Source organism: Ischnura elegans, chromosome 1 (assembly GCF_921293095.1).
Source record: "Ischnura elegans chromosome 1, ioIscEleg1.1, whole genome shotgun sequence".
Classification (NCBI taxonomy): Eukaryota; Metazoa; Arthropoda; class Insecta; order Odonata; family Coenagrionidae; genus Ischnura; species Ischnura elegans.
In genome coordinates, this window is record NC_060246.1 from 57,200,479 (window position 1) to 57,218,530 (window position 18,052).

The 18,052-nt window shown below is 41.8% G+C and overlaps 1 protein-coding gene across 4 annotated transcripts in view; it reads right to left on the minus strand.

The window, feature by feature from the left end:
* The window catches only part of LOC124161070, a 485,504-nt gene that overhangs the window by 102,671 nt on the left and 364,781 nt on the right, over positions 1-18,052 (minus strand). For all 4 annotated transcript variants that reach the window (XM_046537253.1, XM_046537271.1, XM_046537264.1 and 1 more), the window contains exon 9: positions 16,565-16,676. In XM_046537253.1, the coding sequence (XP_046393209.1) occupies positions 16,565-16,676 (112 nt within the window). The remainder of the gene's footprint in view (positions 1-16,564; positions 16,677-18,052) is intronic.

An 18,052-nucleotide genomic window follows, 5' to 3' on the forward strand; every position in this document is an offset into this window, starting at 1 on the left:
TGAATGCCTTCAGCCGTAACAATCCGGAATCGATAAGTATATAGGATGAAAAACCGTTATTTCATACAGTACCGGACTTGCACGGCAAATTTCACTTTAAATCACCCCGGATCTTCCACTCAACTGCCGGACCTCTATCTTCAGAAATTCATTGCCGTCGGGAGGGATTACATGTGTTGACCATATTTCAGGCTACTTTTGGTACGCCTCAGTACCATTTTAAGCGCGAGTCTTGGGCGATTTCCTTCATCCCTGCTGGCCCCTTTTATTTTGAGTGAAATTAATCACTTATCGGAATCGATACCACTCGATATATGTATGTCGAGATAGCTTCCTCTTTTTCAGCATAATTTTATCTGTATTTTTTTAAAATTTCTTAAAGCATACGAAATCAAAAGGCTTCACTTTGTGTAGTAATCGAAAATGAGAATAAACAAAAAATGACGAGTTGTGGCGACAATATTTTAGGACAATATAAATCTGGGCTCGGATAACTGAGCAATTGGAACAGCTGCAATTTGTACATGGTAGATTGCGAAAAGAAAAAAAACCTATTCTGGCGCAAAAACTACACTTTCAAAATTGGTTTGCCAAAAAAGTGGTGACAATGTCCATCCATCCAGTAGTGTGAAAAAATATGTGCACGCCTAAGGAAAAGTCAAAATAGTGAATTACGGAAGACTAAACCTGGTAACATCCCAGATTTTGACTAAACTGTGTTCTTATGGAGCTGAAGATGGTGAAATTTTAGTACTTACCTATTTTTATTACTTAGTATCAAAAATTGACCGAGTCGATTCAATAGAAATCTATGAGAATACGGAAAGAGGTGGTTTTGATGAATAAACCTTACTTCTTGCTCGTATTTTTTTCAGTTTTAGACCTCGGGAGTGGCTCCATCCTCCGTCTCAGCCTCATCGCTCCTTCCGCCGGAGAAATCCCCCTCCATCATCCCAGCCTCTCTCCTCTCAACCTTGGGAGGGGGCGGGACCTTTCCTCCCCAACCCCCAAACAGAACCTTTCATTTAGTACCAAGGCCTCCCCCCCTCGTCAAATTTCCCCCACCCCTTACCCCCCACTCGCCTCACCTCCCCCTCCCCTTTCCATATTTTTTAATTTCACTCTCCACTCATCCAAATATCCTTCCTCCCCCGCCACCAAACGTTCGTTCCTTTCCACCCACCCTTTTGAGTCTAGACTCCTTCTTTTCCTTCTTATAAAAAAAAACACCCATCCCCACTCCTATACGGTCAGATCCAATCAATTTCCATTATCTTTCACTTAATTATTCCGTTGATCGATTTTTTTCTGGCGTTTTAACGCACTTTTAATATGCATTGGATTGGTCTTTTTTTTCTCCCTCTTTCCTCGATCTAAAAGTGGCCAGGTAATTACGCGGATCAATTGCTTTTTGAACGTAGACGGCGGTACTTCCGTTTAATTGAATCAATTTTGATCCGACTTACCCGAATTCCGATTCTCACGAACGTGACCTTTCGGTTGATGGTTCGAAATGGCGCACATGCTCACTTCTAAGGAGAAAGACTGTATCATTGAGAGTTTTGTAATTAAAAAAATAAATATCGACTCCTGAGATATCACTTAGGATGCATCAAAATTATTAAAACGATTTTGCTCCAATACATGATCAGGTTAACCTTAGAGTGACCTCAAAATCGTTCACCAGCAAACTACTTATTTCATACCGTACACTAAAAACGGACTTCACGAAAAAGGAAGACGACATAATTTGCATTATTACAATCAATAAAAATGAAGCAATTAAAATATGTCCATGCACTCGATCGATGCACGTGAACTTTTTCACTTTAAAATGTGGAACAAATTTCTTTTAATACAAGTCGCAAGGTGATTACAATCCTGGGGCATTAGCCAATAGAAAGATTAATTCATGGACTATAATTAACATCAGGCAGAACAGATAAAGATTCGTTTGTGTAAAAATATTAAAGCGAACATCAGTTGAAAGCGGGCTACTGATCGATGTGTAAAGTATACTTGAAACTAATGGTAATAGGTTGGAATTTTTCTCATAGCTTACTGCAAAATTGATTCAATTTGTAACATTTGGTTTATGACTGGGTTACTAAGAACGCCGATAATTACTAAACTTTTAATTAAATATAAATAAAATAACTAAAACCCTAAGTTACGTAAAGGTTTGCTGATGCAATATGCCGGAATGACATCCCCCTGCCCTAGCAGTAAAACCACTCAAGTCTCGGAGTTATGAAGCAACCAAAACAGCGAATCTCTGTCCATTAGCCCGCCGCCACTTTAAGCCCTCGCCCCTCTTCCTCCTTTCGCTTTGTCCCCAGACATTCCCCTCGCCACAAACCCCCTCCAGTTCGAGTCGGCCCCCACCAATTCTCCACCCTCCTCTTTCGCGCAGCCCCGCGAGTAATTGCGAGGCAGCGCACAATTATCGTCCGCCCGCGAAATTACAAGCAATCTGCGTGGGACGAGGGGGTCGGAGGAGGAAGAGGGGCGAGGAAAAAGACGGAGAATAGGGCTCGGGGTAGAAGGAGAATGGGGTTGAAAGCAGCGACTCCCGCTGGCATAAGGGAGGGTGAAGCCTCCCTCCTTGGCGTTGGTGGAAAAAGGAAGCGAACCGGAGGATGAGGTAAACGGTGGACGCGAAAATAAAAAGCAGTGTAAATGGCTCGTTTCCTTTCTCGCACCTTCAGCAAGTCAGCCGCCCCCGCCTCACCTCGTGACTACGCCCGAGACCCCCTGCTGTTCGCCTCCGAATCCTTCCCTTCCGCCTCTTTCAATAGCACCCGTTCGAACTCCCGTTCCCTCAGACAGATCTGGTGTCTTTAGAAGTTCCTGCACCTCCGTTCCAGTACTGTCCGGCGGTGTTAAAAGCTCGCGGTTAGACTTTGCGCCGCGAGTGAGTAATGAGGGGGCAATGAGTATGATGGCGAGTGATTTTCAAACCAGGAAACTCATTTCGGAGGTCTTGTAACGGACACAAAAGAAGAAAGCACTCAATCAATTCGATGCTTAAAGAGTCAATGGGCAATTACCTTCATAAAGAAACTTCTGGAGGGGAGATTGTTCACCGTGAGAGTATATTTTTTCATTTGATTTCAAGAGTTTTCTTGAAAGTACGATCGTGCGTCATTTTACGTAGACTTATTTGTTGGATACTATGTCTCCTATTGTGTATTATATCCTAAAAGTGTAATTTTTTAGCTAAATTTATAAGGGCAGTTACCAATTTATTAAAAATATTTTGAGGCATAACTAAATACTGTTACCATGCCTAAATATTTCGCAGACATTTCAATCGTCTAGTAGATATATTAATTGAAAAAAAAAACAATCTTCCTCTTAATACCGCTGTATAACAGCTAATATTAAATAGGATAGGGTAACCGCAAATCAAAATAATTGGGTAGATGAATCGTCACTGGATGCTATTTTTTTATCACCGATGAAAAAGTGATACATATTTTGATTCAGAGCGCCTTTTAGCCTGAAGCATGAACCCATGCCCCAACCTCCCATTTCACGAAAATCTCTCAATTTCTCACTCGCGGCATGAGAGACACCCCTGCGAGATTGTTTAGGATCCAACTTCCATGCAAGTTGGTAAACAAGACCGGAGGGCTCAAGCGTTATGAAGTACTGGGACCAAAATGATCAGAAAATTGCTCCCTATTCGGAAAAAATACATTCATAAAAGTGTTTGACAGCGCCGCGGGTCTTCGGACCCCGAAAATGCTGCTTCCCTTCCTCTCGAAGATGAAGGTAACATCCGCTCCTCCCAACGAAAAATTTTCGGAGAAGTAACAAGTTGTTTCAATCGACTTTTGTGTCTGATTTATCATCGCCAAGATTACGACTGCAGACCATCACATCGCTCACTTCTTCCGCTATCGCCCGATAAATATGCATGGATTCGTCACAAGTTTTCCGTAATTTCCTCCTCTTTCCCTCCTCTCTAATAGCCCTTGGATTTTTCGTACTCCAACAAAGTGGTAGCCATCGCCGACGCAACAGGAAGAGGGGTTGGTTCTAAATGCGCCTCAAGACCCGGAGGGCTGGAGAATGCGTGATGCGCGCTTCATCCTGTCTCAATGGAGAATATTAGGAGGGAAAGTGGAAGATAATTGAAGAGTAGCAGCGAGGAAACACTATGAATAGTAGGCGGGGTAGACAGTGGAAATGGTGTGGTTGTTTTTCCTTTCCCCAGTCTCCACAGTAGTTTTCGCTTGAAATTGAATCAGAGTCTCCGAAGAATGCGAGAAGCAAAAACGGTGAGAGACCACGCCACAAGACTTAGAGAACAGTATTGAGATGAGAAAGGGCTGGGCCCGCCGAAGTACCCGTGCACTTAATGGCGGAATGAATTTCGCTCATGAGGAATTTTACAACTAAATTATTAATTACCTACGTTTCAAGTTTAAGCCCGAAATTGGAGACTTAACTATCTTTGCCGGAATAGTGTATAGAAATTATCAGAAATCACGAAATAAACAGTAGGGACGATTCGACTCTAATGCAAAGAAAGTTAATTACTAAGAAATTGGAATTTTATGATATCTACATTAATTCCTCTTACGTAGGCACAAGGAGTGATAGGGTTTAACATGGACCGGAGGAAATTTGTAAAAAAATCTTCTGTTTTTCTCATACGAGAATCCACTCGGCTCAAAACGTAAAGAGCTCAATCCATTAGATAAAACAGAAAACAAAGAAGCAAATTATTGACAACTTTGAATGGGTAAGCTGAAGTTTCGTAACCATGAGAATTAATAAAATGCTATAATTACTTTACTTGTTGGCAGGAAATGCGAATTCACTCGCAATAGACGCGTTACGCAAATATTTCCCCCCCTCTCTCTCTCCCTCTCTTCCATGAGGTATGAAGATCGCAAGATAGCTAACCTATGGACTTTTGAGGAAGTGAAATCGAAAAATAGAATTCAAAGATTCCGAATGTTGCGTCATTCCTCGAGCGATTTTCTTCTCGATGACTCTAAAAGTCGAGAGAAACGGAAAAAAGGGGAAATTATATTTACCTCGGCATTTATAGATGGATCGCAGGAAGCGGACAATTGCTTGGTCACGCATCAAAGGTATTGAGCGGTCGAGGCTTTCATATGAATTAATTCTTTTTTCCTCTTGCGAGGGAAAGTTCCCTCTCAACCGTTGCCGATGGAAGATCACAAAAAAACGAAAATTCCGACGTTGTTAACTTGTTTGCACAACGTTCACATTCGCTCTCCGATTTACGACGAATTCATTACGTCCGATTCATTAGGATTCCAATTTTTTTCTCTCTCCATCCTATTTAGACTCCTTTAACGACAGATTCACATTCAGAGTTGCACCCATCATCGTCAATCATCGCACAGCCCACGTGCAAATGGCGAGTTTGTGAGGCGACTTGCGTGTATTCCGGAGAAAATATGACCGTTTCCGTTCGCTTAGGGGGTCTTTAAAACTGTCCTCAAGTACAAATTAGGGACCTCAAAAACATAGACTTGCTTCATAATACTACAACGGTGATGGGTTACATGCGGTGCACAAAATTTTAAGGTCTGGTATACGTGGCCGGGCGAATATAATTCGAGACTTGATATTTACCATTAGACGCTTTCGTTTTATGTTGCACATAAGCAGTCTTTCAGCTAAAATTTACCAGAAGTTCATGTACTTCTGAGAGCATTAATTCAACCATTTGCACGAGAAATTCTAAAAACTAACAAAAAGGAGCTACTTAATTAATAAATATATTTGGAGCTTTCACGCTTTCGAGAATAAACAATCATGTAAAAACACAGGAACCGTCTTACTTGCTTGGGTGGTGCACAAAAAAATAGTGCTTTAAAAAAATATGGGTATGACAAAACGAATAAGTATTTTATGTTTCTCTTGTTACATTTTCGCACACATACGGAACCAGAAAAGACGCTAATATGCGAAATTAAAATTTTTAGTGACACCACTCTAATGTCAGAATAATATGTGCTCTATAATTATCCATTTCTGGTACTCAGGAATCCCGTCTGTGGGAGTTATCCGATGCCTCACCATCCCTCAAAAGTAAGAATAAAATACAGAAGGGGGAGAGTTAGGATATTCTTCATCTCTCCTTGTCCTATCTCCAGCTTCCGTTCCCTCCCTTGCTCGTCCATTCCATCTGCGTCCGTCCAAGGAAGGAGAGCAAAAAAAAAGCATAAGAGGGGGAAGTGGGGAGAGGAACGTCTCCTTCCACCGAATGGATGGGACGACGAATTCCTATCTTGCTCCTCCCTTTCCCAGCTTCCTCCCGATGTCAACGCGGTGGCCATTTCGCAGACTCCGTCATCCGAAGAATCTCGACTCTTCTCGGAAAGCTAAAAAAGGCAGTGGAAAAGTCCGTTGATTTGTCTCCTCCCCGTCTTTTTATCCTCTCTTGCCATTCCCGCCAAGTTACTCCCTGCCCCTCGTCTGCCGTGCACTACCTTGGTTCTTCTCTCTACACTCACCCTTGTGGAGATGTTTCCTGCAACATGCTACGCATAAGAGTCTTTCCGTAAGCATGAGATGGCTTCTCTGCTGCTCGCGTCCAAAATGCAGGCACATTTCGTCAATTTGGACTCTTTTTATTCTTTCCTATGGTGCCGCGGTTGCTTTTTACCAAATTAAAAAAAATTATATCAACCAATTCTTTCATACACCCGTAAATATTTTCTCGAGATTAAGCGCAGACTGATTGCTAAAAAATCTGAACTTAAATAGTATACGCAATCCAAAGCACGATGAAATATTCTCTATAGAAATTTCTCTCTTTGTAAGAATAAAATTTCTTGGGTACAAAAGACGACTTCACAGGCAAACAAAGGGCAAAATTTTTATCTCCATTTTACGAGAGAAAAAGGGTTTTACTATATCTCAACCAGATCAGATTTAATTGTCCATGCCAATGCATGTTCCTTTTATTCGAGACTGGGATATCAAGGAAGTTGTAACACAGGGATACACTCCTTGCTTGAAAAACACTGAATGAAGAAAATTTAACGAGAAAGTCAAGAAAAAACTTCTTTTTTTGCGATAAATTTAATGCTTTCTTTTCTCATAATGCTTTTTCTTTGCAAGCGCGGCATTAAAAACATTCCCCTCGGCCTTCCATACAGTTAATCTTTACATCTCTCCGCCTCTGCTCATTCCTTCATTTTCGCCATCTCTCATTGCGCCCCTTCCTCATCTTCCTATCCCATCTCCTTCCAATTAACTCCCTCCACGCTTTCGTCCGCCCAACCTCCCCCCTCTCAAACATCTCCTCCACGCTCTCAAACAGCTTTCCATCGATCTAAACTCCTCATCGGCTGCTGCCCTCTTCGCAATTAAGATTACTCCGATCACGGTTTCCTTTTAAAGAGAGGAAGCATTAAATCTTTTTATTCCCCCCCTTTTTTTACAAGGATTTATTTCATTCCCATCTCGTCTTCTCTAGTGCACTAGAATGCGCCGTGCCTATTATTTTTATTACATCTATCATGCGCTCTCGGAAGACGCTAAATTAATTCAGTTCTCTCAAATATTTACTCTCCAGGGCTCTCAAGCAGCTGCGTGTCCAGACAGTGAAACGGTACTAGACTTCAATAAATTCTACATCTTAATTTGATCCCAAAGAGTCTTTATATGCACATGAATAAATAGAAATTACAGTTTTTTAGTGGAGATGCCTCCCACCGTGATTGTTGAGCTGTGATATGTTAGTGAGTATATATCATTATGAAACAGGGAAGTTAATGGAGTAAGTTCATAAATGCAAATGTAGAGTCATGGTTAGTGGATTGGCAGATTATAAGCAATAGATTTATGACTTCCAAACCATATGAAATGACAATTAGAAAATTAAGTTCCTCATTTAACGGGTCGTGTCTAAATTAATCATAGGAATTACAAGTTCAAGGCTTACGCTCTATCTTGGTAACGTCACTAATATGACAATAACAAAGTAGAAAGTAAAAAGGACTGGATCTGCATTACTGTTATGGAACAATACCTACGATAGGCAGTTACATGATACTTGCAAGAATTAACAGGAAATTTGGCTATGAAGTTCAGAACCATTGAAGACGCTATTTCGAGTTACCATCAACGAGGAAGATTCGATTGAAAATACTTGAAGACATTTATTTGCAAACGATGACAGCCTTAAGGCCTTTCGGTCGTTTGAATTTTAGTCGTTGGCGAGTTCCGTTACGCAAGGCATGCAGGCAAGAACACCCAAAGATCGTAAAATATAATGGATCCATCGAATGGGGAGAGGTGAGGGATAACGCCAGTGCCTCGGTGAATCAAATACGCGCCATTCAATCGCGGAGTGCTTCGCCTTCGCGACGCATACATTAGCGCTGAGGTTCGGCGCCACCAGCTGCCCCCTCCGATGCGACCTCCGGGTAAGTTGGTAGACGAGCAGGAAGAAACAAGAGCATACCGACCATCCTCGCTGCCTTCCACATCCAAAATTCTCTCGTCCAGCCTTCTGATCTCTTCCGACAAAAGACTTCGGGTACTCGCACGCAAGCAGCAAGCAAGCGAACAAGCGAAGGGAGACAAGGCGCTTTACGCTCCCTCCCTCTACTCGTTTCCCGCCCGATTCCAAAGAAGGCTTTTCGGTGTTACCATCTTGCACCAACATCGAATACACCCTTCCTCATTCTCCCTTTTATTTTCCTCATTCTCGCCTCTCCTTTTTGTTGAACTCTCCCTCCCATAAAAAAAATCCCAACCAGGACATGGCAATTTCTTTTTGGCCCCCTTTCGGGGGTGGAGATGTTTTTTGGGACGCCGTCGCATCTTTACGCCCTCCTGCCTCCTTTGTGTCCCCGCCAAGCTTTCTTACCCCATTGCGGCTCCGGTACTTCAACTGTCCCGCGTCCTCCCACACTTCTGCTGCCATCTACCCTCTGCCCTCTCGCAACTAAAGTTCCCCCCAACAGTCTGATCGACTCAATTCTGCCTTCAAAGCCGATTTTTCTTAGTGAAAGGGTACCGCCATCCAACTCCGAACAACTCTTACTCGACTATTTAGTTGTATCTATATTAGATTATAGGATATCTACAATATAGTTGAGATGAAAGAGTGCAAACGTGGTAGAAAGGTGAAAGGCTGTTTTGAATACCCAAGCGTTTCAATGAAAAATAAACGTACGCAATAGCGCTCTACGGGCACGGTAACCAAAAGCCGAAGCCATCAATGGAGACTCAACTTCAGTATTGCTATGGGAAATGTAAGAGTCAGCAAATGAAATAAATTTCATTAAAATATTGACACTTCGTGAGCATTCAAATCATCGAAAATGCCATTTTCAAACGAAATTAGCAGCATAGAAACAAATCCTAAATTCTTATTCAGCCAATGAGATCCAAAAAGTTCATCGCATGAACACGGCTATATATATACTCGGATTTAGCCCCAAGCGTATTGGCCGAAAGTGGCTCGTCGATGTATACTCCGAAGTCTGAGCGTGGGGGGGTTTTAGTTTAAGGTGTGCGACGATTTTTTTCCGCCATCAGATCCTACAATGGGCGTGGGAGATACCTGAAAATGGGACGTGTATACGTTGGCGCATAATAGGCGTACATTTTTAAGAAGACCTATGAATACGATGATCGGCGCCCGCACATTTGACATCACCCCACCATTCACTCACCCGTGGCACTCTTTGGCGCATTATTTGGGACGACTACGTGGGAAAAATGGTTACGATCTCACACAGGATCCTTGATATTCTCCCCGTTCAGTAATTTCTTTTCAAGTTATTCACTCTTTTTTTTCCTTTCCCCGAATGAGCGTACAAAGAGGCTCTCGACATGATTTTTTCCCAGGTCTCGACTTTTTTCGTCGGAATTTTCTCACACGCACGTATATCCTCCCGAAACCCACCAATGCAGGCATCGCCCCATCTATTTCATTCATGTCGTAATTTAAATGCAGTTCCGGATGCCGTTGTCAGCAGCGGAAGACAGAACTGGCCCCAAAAGGCTTCGCCTCCACAGGATTCCCTTACCACTCGGGAAATTGTCTATGTGCCCTTTTGCGGCTTCCCTCGGCAATCAAGCGATAGAATTCTTTCGGGGATAATAATCTCATATTACAAGTTCCTCCCGAGTTTAAGAGGCCCCATAATTCACCGCAATATGGAAATGGATGGATTCACCTAAGTTGAAAATCGATAGGAGTTGATGCGTTAGTCTTAATTTCCCAAGCTATATATAAAGATATATAATTACGTTCAAATGAACACATTCGTAAAATATATAAATATGTTTACAAATGCAAAGAAAAAAGTACGTAATATCTGGGATAAATAGACTAAATTAAGAAAAAGTATGAATATTTTAAGTAAAGAAAATATCGTTCCAATTTTATATTATATTGCGTATTTTACCTTTAAAAAAATTATCACATATTGGAGATAAAGGACGCTATGAACAAATTTAAGTCGATAAATCACGTTCTTCAAAGAGAGTACTAGGTTATAATATCAGAGTGACTATCAAGTTCGTAAGGAATGATTGACCAAATGTAGATCTTATCACATTCTCTTCGTAAACATTCGCAGGTAAATGACAAAATTACATTGAAGTTGTACCTATCAGAGAAACAGAAGTCTTATGGTCATTAATTTACGGTCGTCTACTTGCCTTTTTGAGCCACGGGATGCAGTGATGGCGCTGATTTGTGCATACATTTATGTCTCTCTCTCGGTTACTGTGACGTAAAACAATGCCATCGAAGAGAGTTTATGACAGCTAATGGGAATATTACTGCCGGGGAAAAAAGCTTGCGAAAGATATTTCTCTCGTCACATTACAAAAAAATCAAGATTTACGAATGGAAACATTTTAATGAAGAAAGAGAGCGAGAGAGAAAGATACGTTGTCGGGAGGTCGCATAAGGCGGAGCTCTTGACGTGAAAGGAGATCTATGTCTTGTGGGAATGTGGCACTTGGGGGCCGTAAAGAGGCGTGTCTCTTATCAAGAGGCAAGAAAAGGTATGAGAGGATGGGAAGATCATACACATGGATGTTCTTGGCCAGGGGACGAATCATGAGAGAGATAGAGGCGAAAGAATGAACAGGATATATTGCGCCTGGGGTAAAATTAAACAGCAACTTTTTTCCCTTCTTTCCTTCTCATCATAAGCATGCATATATCTCTCATTCTTCCTGTCTTTCCTTCTCCTGCAAGGCTGTTTCACGTGGCATATATAAGCTCATACGAAGAAGAAAAAAGAAACTTGAGCTTAAACTGCGATCGCACGCATCTTAATAGCATTAAACGAATTTTTATTCCTCTCCAGAACGACACATAATTTTGTGGCACAATACTAATCAGCCATAACATGTTTCAGTGTCACAAAGATTGCGCGTTTTCTTCTACACCTTACCTTCTACTATCTATTTTGCCATGATAATTTTCTGGAATATGTCAGTAAGGATTGCGGGAAAACAAAGGTACCTTATGTGAAGAAAAAGTGTTATAATAAGCGTTATTCTCGCTTATCGTTTTTGGAGAGATCTTTCTCCTGCTCAAATACTCAAGTTAGACCACGATAAATTAACATCTCAAGCAAAATTCTTCTGGTGAACCGACATTTGATTCACTTTTTCAACCTACCCAACCACCCTCATATAACCGTAATCTCTCCTTCGCAGAGACCACCTCCCATTCCCATTACTCTTCCGACCTATTCCCGGATGGTTCCCACACTGCACCGGCTTGGATGCGTCAAGGAGCAAGTTCTTTCAAAAAGCGAAACATGAAGGTTAGCTGGATCATCTCTTCGCTTCGTTTTCCCCCTCCCCTTCATTCCGCGATTCTCTATCTTCAAGACGTCCGCCAGAGCTCTGCATCCTGTTTACAAAACGGCCGCCAAACGACAGAGAGGGATGGAGGGAGGGTTTCGACGTCTCAGAAGGTATCATGGGAAACAGCGAAACCGAACGAATCCTACGTATCGCCGCGCAATTTAAACAGCTACGCGACGTGACGTGATGCTAATACGTTTTGACATGCGAAAAACGTCGAGTCTCTTCCATTTTCACTTCCTTTCCCACACCGTTACGTTCGTTTTGTCAGCGATCCCAAATCAGTGACCCATTATCCCCCGCTCTAAGCAACCTGGAGGATTACGATGTTGGATTACTCTGCGGAGGCAATTTGCCCGGAAAGGCTGGAGAGGTCTGACCACCACCGGGCATCATGTCCGCGGCTCAAGAGCCTCCTCCCTCTCGCCTCACGTCTCGTAAGTGCGATTTCGACCCCAAGGGAACGGCGCGGAAGGTGGTTACAAGATCATAATCCTATACTCCGCGGCGGCGGCGGATTCATTAAAATTCTCCATGCGAACCAAGGTATGCAATTCACGCATCGTTTCTTACACCTTCTAAAACGGTCGACTTCCGTCTCAAAATAAAGCCGCGGACGCAACGGTTTACAGTTCATTGCTGACCATTCATGAGGTGGAAAGTTTTGAAACCCTTTGATGGACATTTCAGAAATCACCCTGCTCTCAAGTAGGCGACTAAAGGATCTTGATCACGCGTTCCCTTCAACATTCCCATTCTTTATACAGGCCAAAACAAACATAGGAGTAATTGCAATCCAGTTTAATTTGAAAATATGAAGGAAATTTTTAATGAGAGGAAATTTTACGTTGCCAGCAAATTCAGCGAAGAGCCAGCGACCAACGCTCCTTCTCGCACAAAATATTTCTTTGCTTCGACGAAAATGGAAGCTAATGGGAGTTAATAAAGCTTTATGGGCTCGCATAACCAGATGCACCTGTTTGGTGTTAACCTAAGAGTATGACTCACAGTCTCTCCTCTCTGTAATAAGACGTCCCAGGTCTTGATTCGGCTCCGTTCCAGACACTTCTTCATTGAGCGATTGGTATGAGTGGTGTGAATGTGAGTGCGTCATACGCCTCTCTCACTCTCTCTCTGCATTTCTGTGACGCAGACAAGGCGTTGAAAATTAGCCACACCTGCCGCTCCATTTTCTTCCATTCCCGCCCCCGGAAACTTCGCACGTCCCCACTCTCTTAATCTGATTACACAGTTCGATTTTCTTTTCGTCGAAACTCGAAACAAATCACTAGAAAAACTTGATGACGCATCGCATTAATATATATCCCATTTGAAGGTCCTCACCCGTTTGAGTACGAAGTAGGCACGCCAAGAGTAGAATTCGCGGTGAATTAAACATTTCATCTGACCAGGAAATTTGCTGTAAACTTTCATTGGCCAAATACAATACCTAAGGTGCAATGGGAATATACGGGTTCAAATCATAATTCCGAATCTTGATAAAGTTGAATGATTTTTTCTGAAAGGAACTTATCTGTGAAATGCTTAAAAAGCTTGATAACCACCAATAAAGGGGGCATCATCCGGATAAAGAATTATGCGTGGTAAATTCAAGCAAACTAAATTATCTTCAAACAATTATCCTGGTAGCGTTACAAAAAGCGTAAGGCATTGAAGGCTGTAATAACAAGGTTGAGCGATATTGCAGTGCTTAGGTAACTGTGCGCGCTAATGGACAATTTTATGAGGCTTACTTAAGCCGGAAGGAACTTCTCCTACGGTGCGCTTGCTATATGATGCAGATTGGAAAGATATGCACGTTGCATGTAAGGCAAACGATAAAATGAGGGTGAAGCAGGTGAGAGCGACACACAAGAGGCATGATATATTTAACAAGAAGCTGGAGAATAAAAAGTAACGTTTCTGACTATGCTGCGTTAATTGCATGTGGGCGGTATCAGAAATAACTGATGCCTTTGCGAATACAACCGTGAAATCGTCCGTTTTGAGTACTCGTTCAGTTGATCAAAAATATTAACCATGAGTAACAAGGGCGCACTTTTAAAAGTACATAAAAAGACGCCAATTTTGTCCATTTCGTCCCTGTATTTTTCATATTACATGCAAAGTTGACGTTAGAGTGGGAAGATTGGATTAAATTGCTCCAAAGCGACATGGTGTTTTTTAAAAGAGCTCAAAGACGCTCTTTGCCACGGGAATGAAGACCAAAGAGAGATCATTATTACTCCTGATCGAATGATATTTTTTACTGAAACGTTTCTTTAAAGCATTGCGCCATATTCTTGCAACACTGAGGATATCTAGATTGCAACATTTTAAACAATTAATTAGAACATACACTGACTAATTTAACATTTTCTCATATCCAAAATTTTTATTTTTGAAACACCGTCAATGTTGAAAAAAGTGTACCTTAAAGGCCCTAAAATCTTCAAGGTGATAGCTGGGCGAATCAGGCATAACTTGGTGAATATTCGCTGATGTCCGTCAAGAATTGAGTGTTCCCCAATCTATTCACAGAAAACATGGCGTTAGCACATCGTATGCCATTATCAAAGTTGCCATATTTTTGTCACTAGGCGATGAAACCCTTGCTAGTATAGCTATTAATGTTTCATGTGGAAAATTTCTAGTGTTTTAAATTTCCGACATTAACATCTTCGGTGGAAACAAGTAATTGGTCAGGAAAAAAGGCGAAACAGGGCATCTTAAAAGTTTCCGTCCCCAACTCACACTTCGCCCGCGGCACTCCTAGACCTCTCCCCTCTCCTTCCCCCCCACTCTCCGTTTCACAGCCGCCGTTTGGGGGCAATTAGTCGCCCCTGGGTGCTCCCCCTTGCCCCGCCCCAATGCCCCCCTCTCCCACTCCTGCTCCCTTATCTCAAGGGGGGTCGATATACCCTCCTCCTCCTCTTCTTCGCCCCCTTCTTAAACTCCTCCACCGGCCGCTATCAAACCTCTGCGCCACCGTTCCTTCCGGTGTTATGGCTCTGTTAATTTCAACCCCCACCCCACCCCACCACCCTTCACTTCACGGTCCGCTATTAGAACTCGCCTTATCTCCTCCTTCCTTACGGCCTTCCTTTGCATTCATTAGTTGGAAAATAAGAAAGGTAGGAGAAACAGTTCGTAGCTCTGCTGTCTCACCGTTTTTTCGAAACCCACATTCGAAAATCACCAAGAGCTTGGGCTAACCAAGGGAAAGATAATTTAAAAAAATAAGAAATTTAGAGTTAGAATCGTAATTAGATAAATTTCTGATGGCAATTCTCACATTTCTACGTGGTATCTTCAATGATAAATGGATACAAATTTTTGTGGACACTAATTTTCTCTTCTTAGTGATTTAAGAATTCTATTGACATCGTAATCAATCATAATATCGGGCAAACTTAAGTTGAGAGCTATGAAATAATAGAAAGTTACAAGAGTCAAATGAAGTAATGACAGATAATATCTCAATGGTTCTAGCGTTTACCACTAAAACCTTGAAGCTAACATTATTCAAAAAGTGCCCCTTGCTCCTCTTGTATCTGTAATATTTACTTAGACTTTTTTATTGGTAAAAAAATGATTTAAAATTTGAATGAGGAACAGTTACTGATTACATTTCTTTCGGCTTCCTTATTATCTTCGTTAACCTTCGAAAATATACATACTTCCGAGAGGGCTATCATTTTTATACGCAAGTTACACCGCTTGTATGCCTACCGCTAATTCGGAAAGTTATCTGAATTCCCGCCCTGAAATATTCCGTAAGATGACTTAATTGCAGATAAAACAGTAATTATTCATCGGGAGGAACAGCGTATTCCTTTTCTCATATGTTATATTTACCACCTGCGCCATAATTGTTGGAATGGCACGTCGTTAAAATTGTTTTTCAATAACTCCATGTGTCAAGGTCCGCACGGTCGCGGAGTTGGGAACGGAAGGAGCAATTAAGGCGGGGTGGTACGAAATCGCTCAATAAATTAAGAAACAATTCTTATGAGGAAATTAACGTTCGATTGATACGCAGCGCAATTTTCTGGCCGTTTCCTCGTAATTGGCCGATGCTTTCGGCGATAAGACAGCGAAACGCTCCGCGGAAGTTCACAAACTGTTAACGCTTATGCAAATCTCTCGGTTTCATCTGCGAGGTGAAAAAATAATATGGTGACCTGTCGTAGTGGGAGAGCCTCTGATCATAGCGAAATTAGAGACGAGAGCACATGATAAAATTTAGACAGCTATCTGCAAAACACACCCATTCCTCACTTTGAATGTATTCCGCTAAACTCTTTCGAGGAGCAGTATGAGGGAAAAATGTGTATGTGAAAGAACAGTATAGCGGTTTCTAAACTTTGGTGATTAATATAATTAACTTTTAGCTCTTCTTATTTTTAAACAGATCGACTCGCACTATTGCAATTAACTGTCTGCGAATCCACACTTTGAATTTACACCGCTAAATTCTCTCGAGGCGTGGTTTGAGGACAACATATCTATATGAAAGACAGGTAGAGTGGCTTCTATACCTTGGTGGTGAATAAAATTAATTTTTAGCTCTTCTTAATTTTTAAGAGATCGACTTTCGTAATTAGCTGGTTCTATTCGGATAAAAACTTCAATATAAATACCCTTCGCGAAATTGACTGGTGCCTCTGAATTATTATTCTTGTGTGCGCCTTGATAAAAATATGTAAGTATATGTACTCACCGGCATCCAGAATGCGCTGCTTTACGCTATGTTGCCTCCCATGCCAAAATTGCCAAGCCTTGATTTCGTCCTCAGGGCTTTTCTCCTCACGGAACATCAGCATCACCACACTCTGAAAGAAGAGAAAAGGAAACAAAATGTCATAAAATATTCATAGAGAATAAATGAAATAAAATAATCGCAGTAGTTCTCACAATATTACAGGTAAACTAATGAGAAAACTTTCCGTTCACCATTTAAAGGATGAAAAAATCTTTACATACTCCTATTGAAGGATGAATATACTGATACTTCCTATAAGATTTTATTGGGTTTAGTGTTCCACTTTTTAGGACAATATTGAATGCAAGGCATGGGTACCACGAGAGTTTTGTACACCTAATTGAGGGGGTACACGGACATGAAACTGTAAAATGATTTTCAATGAAATATAGCATACAAAATAATTAGTGTTATTGAGCAGAGGTAATCAGGTTCGGGAGTCTCGCCGAGCAAACTGTGAAATTTTTCCAATTTAGAATTATTCAATATGTACACAAATAAAATTGAAGAAATCTGATTAAATGATAAATTGCTCGATGTAAAATTTGATTAACATTCGTTTCACAGCGTGGTGTTGATATTCTCATACGATACGATTTTTAGAACCGTGGAAATATTCTCGCTAACAGAGCGAAATTGGCGTGACCTCTTTGGCACTTACAACTATTAAACGGCCAAATTAAAGGACCATAATATTATAATCTAAAATTGAATGACATTAAAAATTCTAGCATCCACATCTCACACGAATAAATATTTTCGGAATCAAAAGGGAACATTAATTAAGATGTGGCTAAACCGTCCGTATTCACATTTAGGAAGAGATATGACGACTCCATCCATCAAGATAAAATTCATCACTTCTCAAGTTTTCTTCCCTAACCCTTCGGCGATCTTAATTACCGCCGAGAGAGCCATTTCAATAATCATCCAGTTTTCTGATGTAGACGTCAACCGGAAAACTTTATGTCGGTCATGACGCACAACTCAACAAAAGTGTCAGGGCCCGGGCAGACCCAATCTACGGATCCCTCACCAGCGCGCGCCTCCTTCCACGGGCGATGGGACCCTTCCCACTCCACCACCGACTTCCTTTTCAACGCCACCCCCATCTCCACGGCAACGTTAGGCCCAGCCAGCTCTTACACCTCCGAGGCCCGGCCAAAGGGCCCATTTGCCCATTTCGATGTTTGCGATGAGAGTTACGATTATTGCCGTCCTCTGCCCGAGGGGCACCACCATCGCCACACCACACCTTCCCTTTTTAAATGTTAATGAGATCGATAGGACGAGAGAGGACGGACCGACGAGCGCTTCCAATCCAACTTCACCTCTCCCCACCTTCAACGCACAACACACAAACTTCCCACCGTCTCTTTTTTTCTCCTTTCTCTCCGTCTTATCCCCAGCCTTCCTCCCCCACCTCCATCCGAGAAACTCCACACT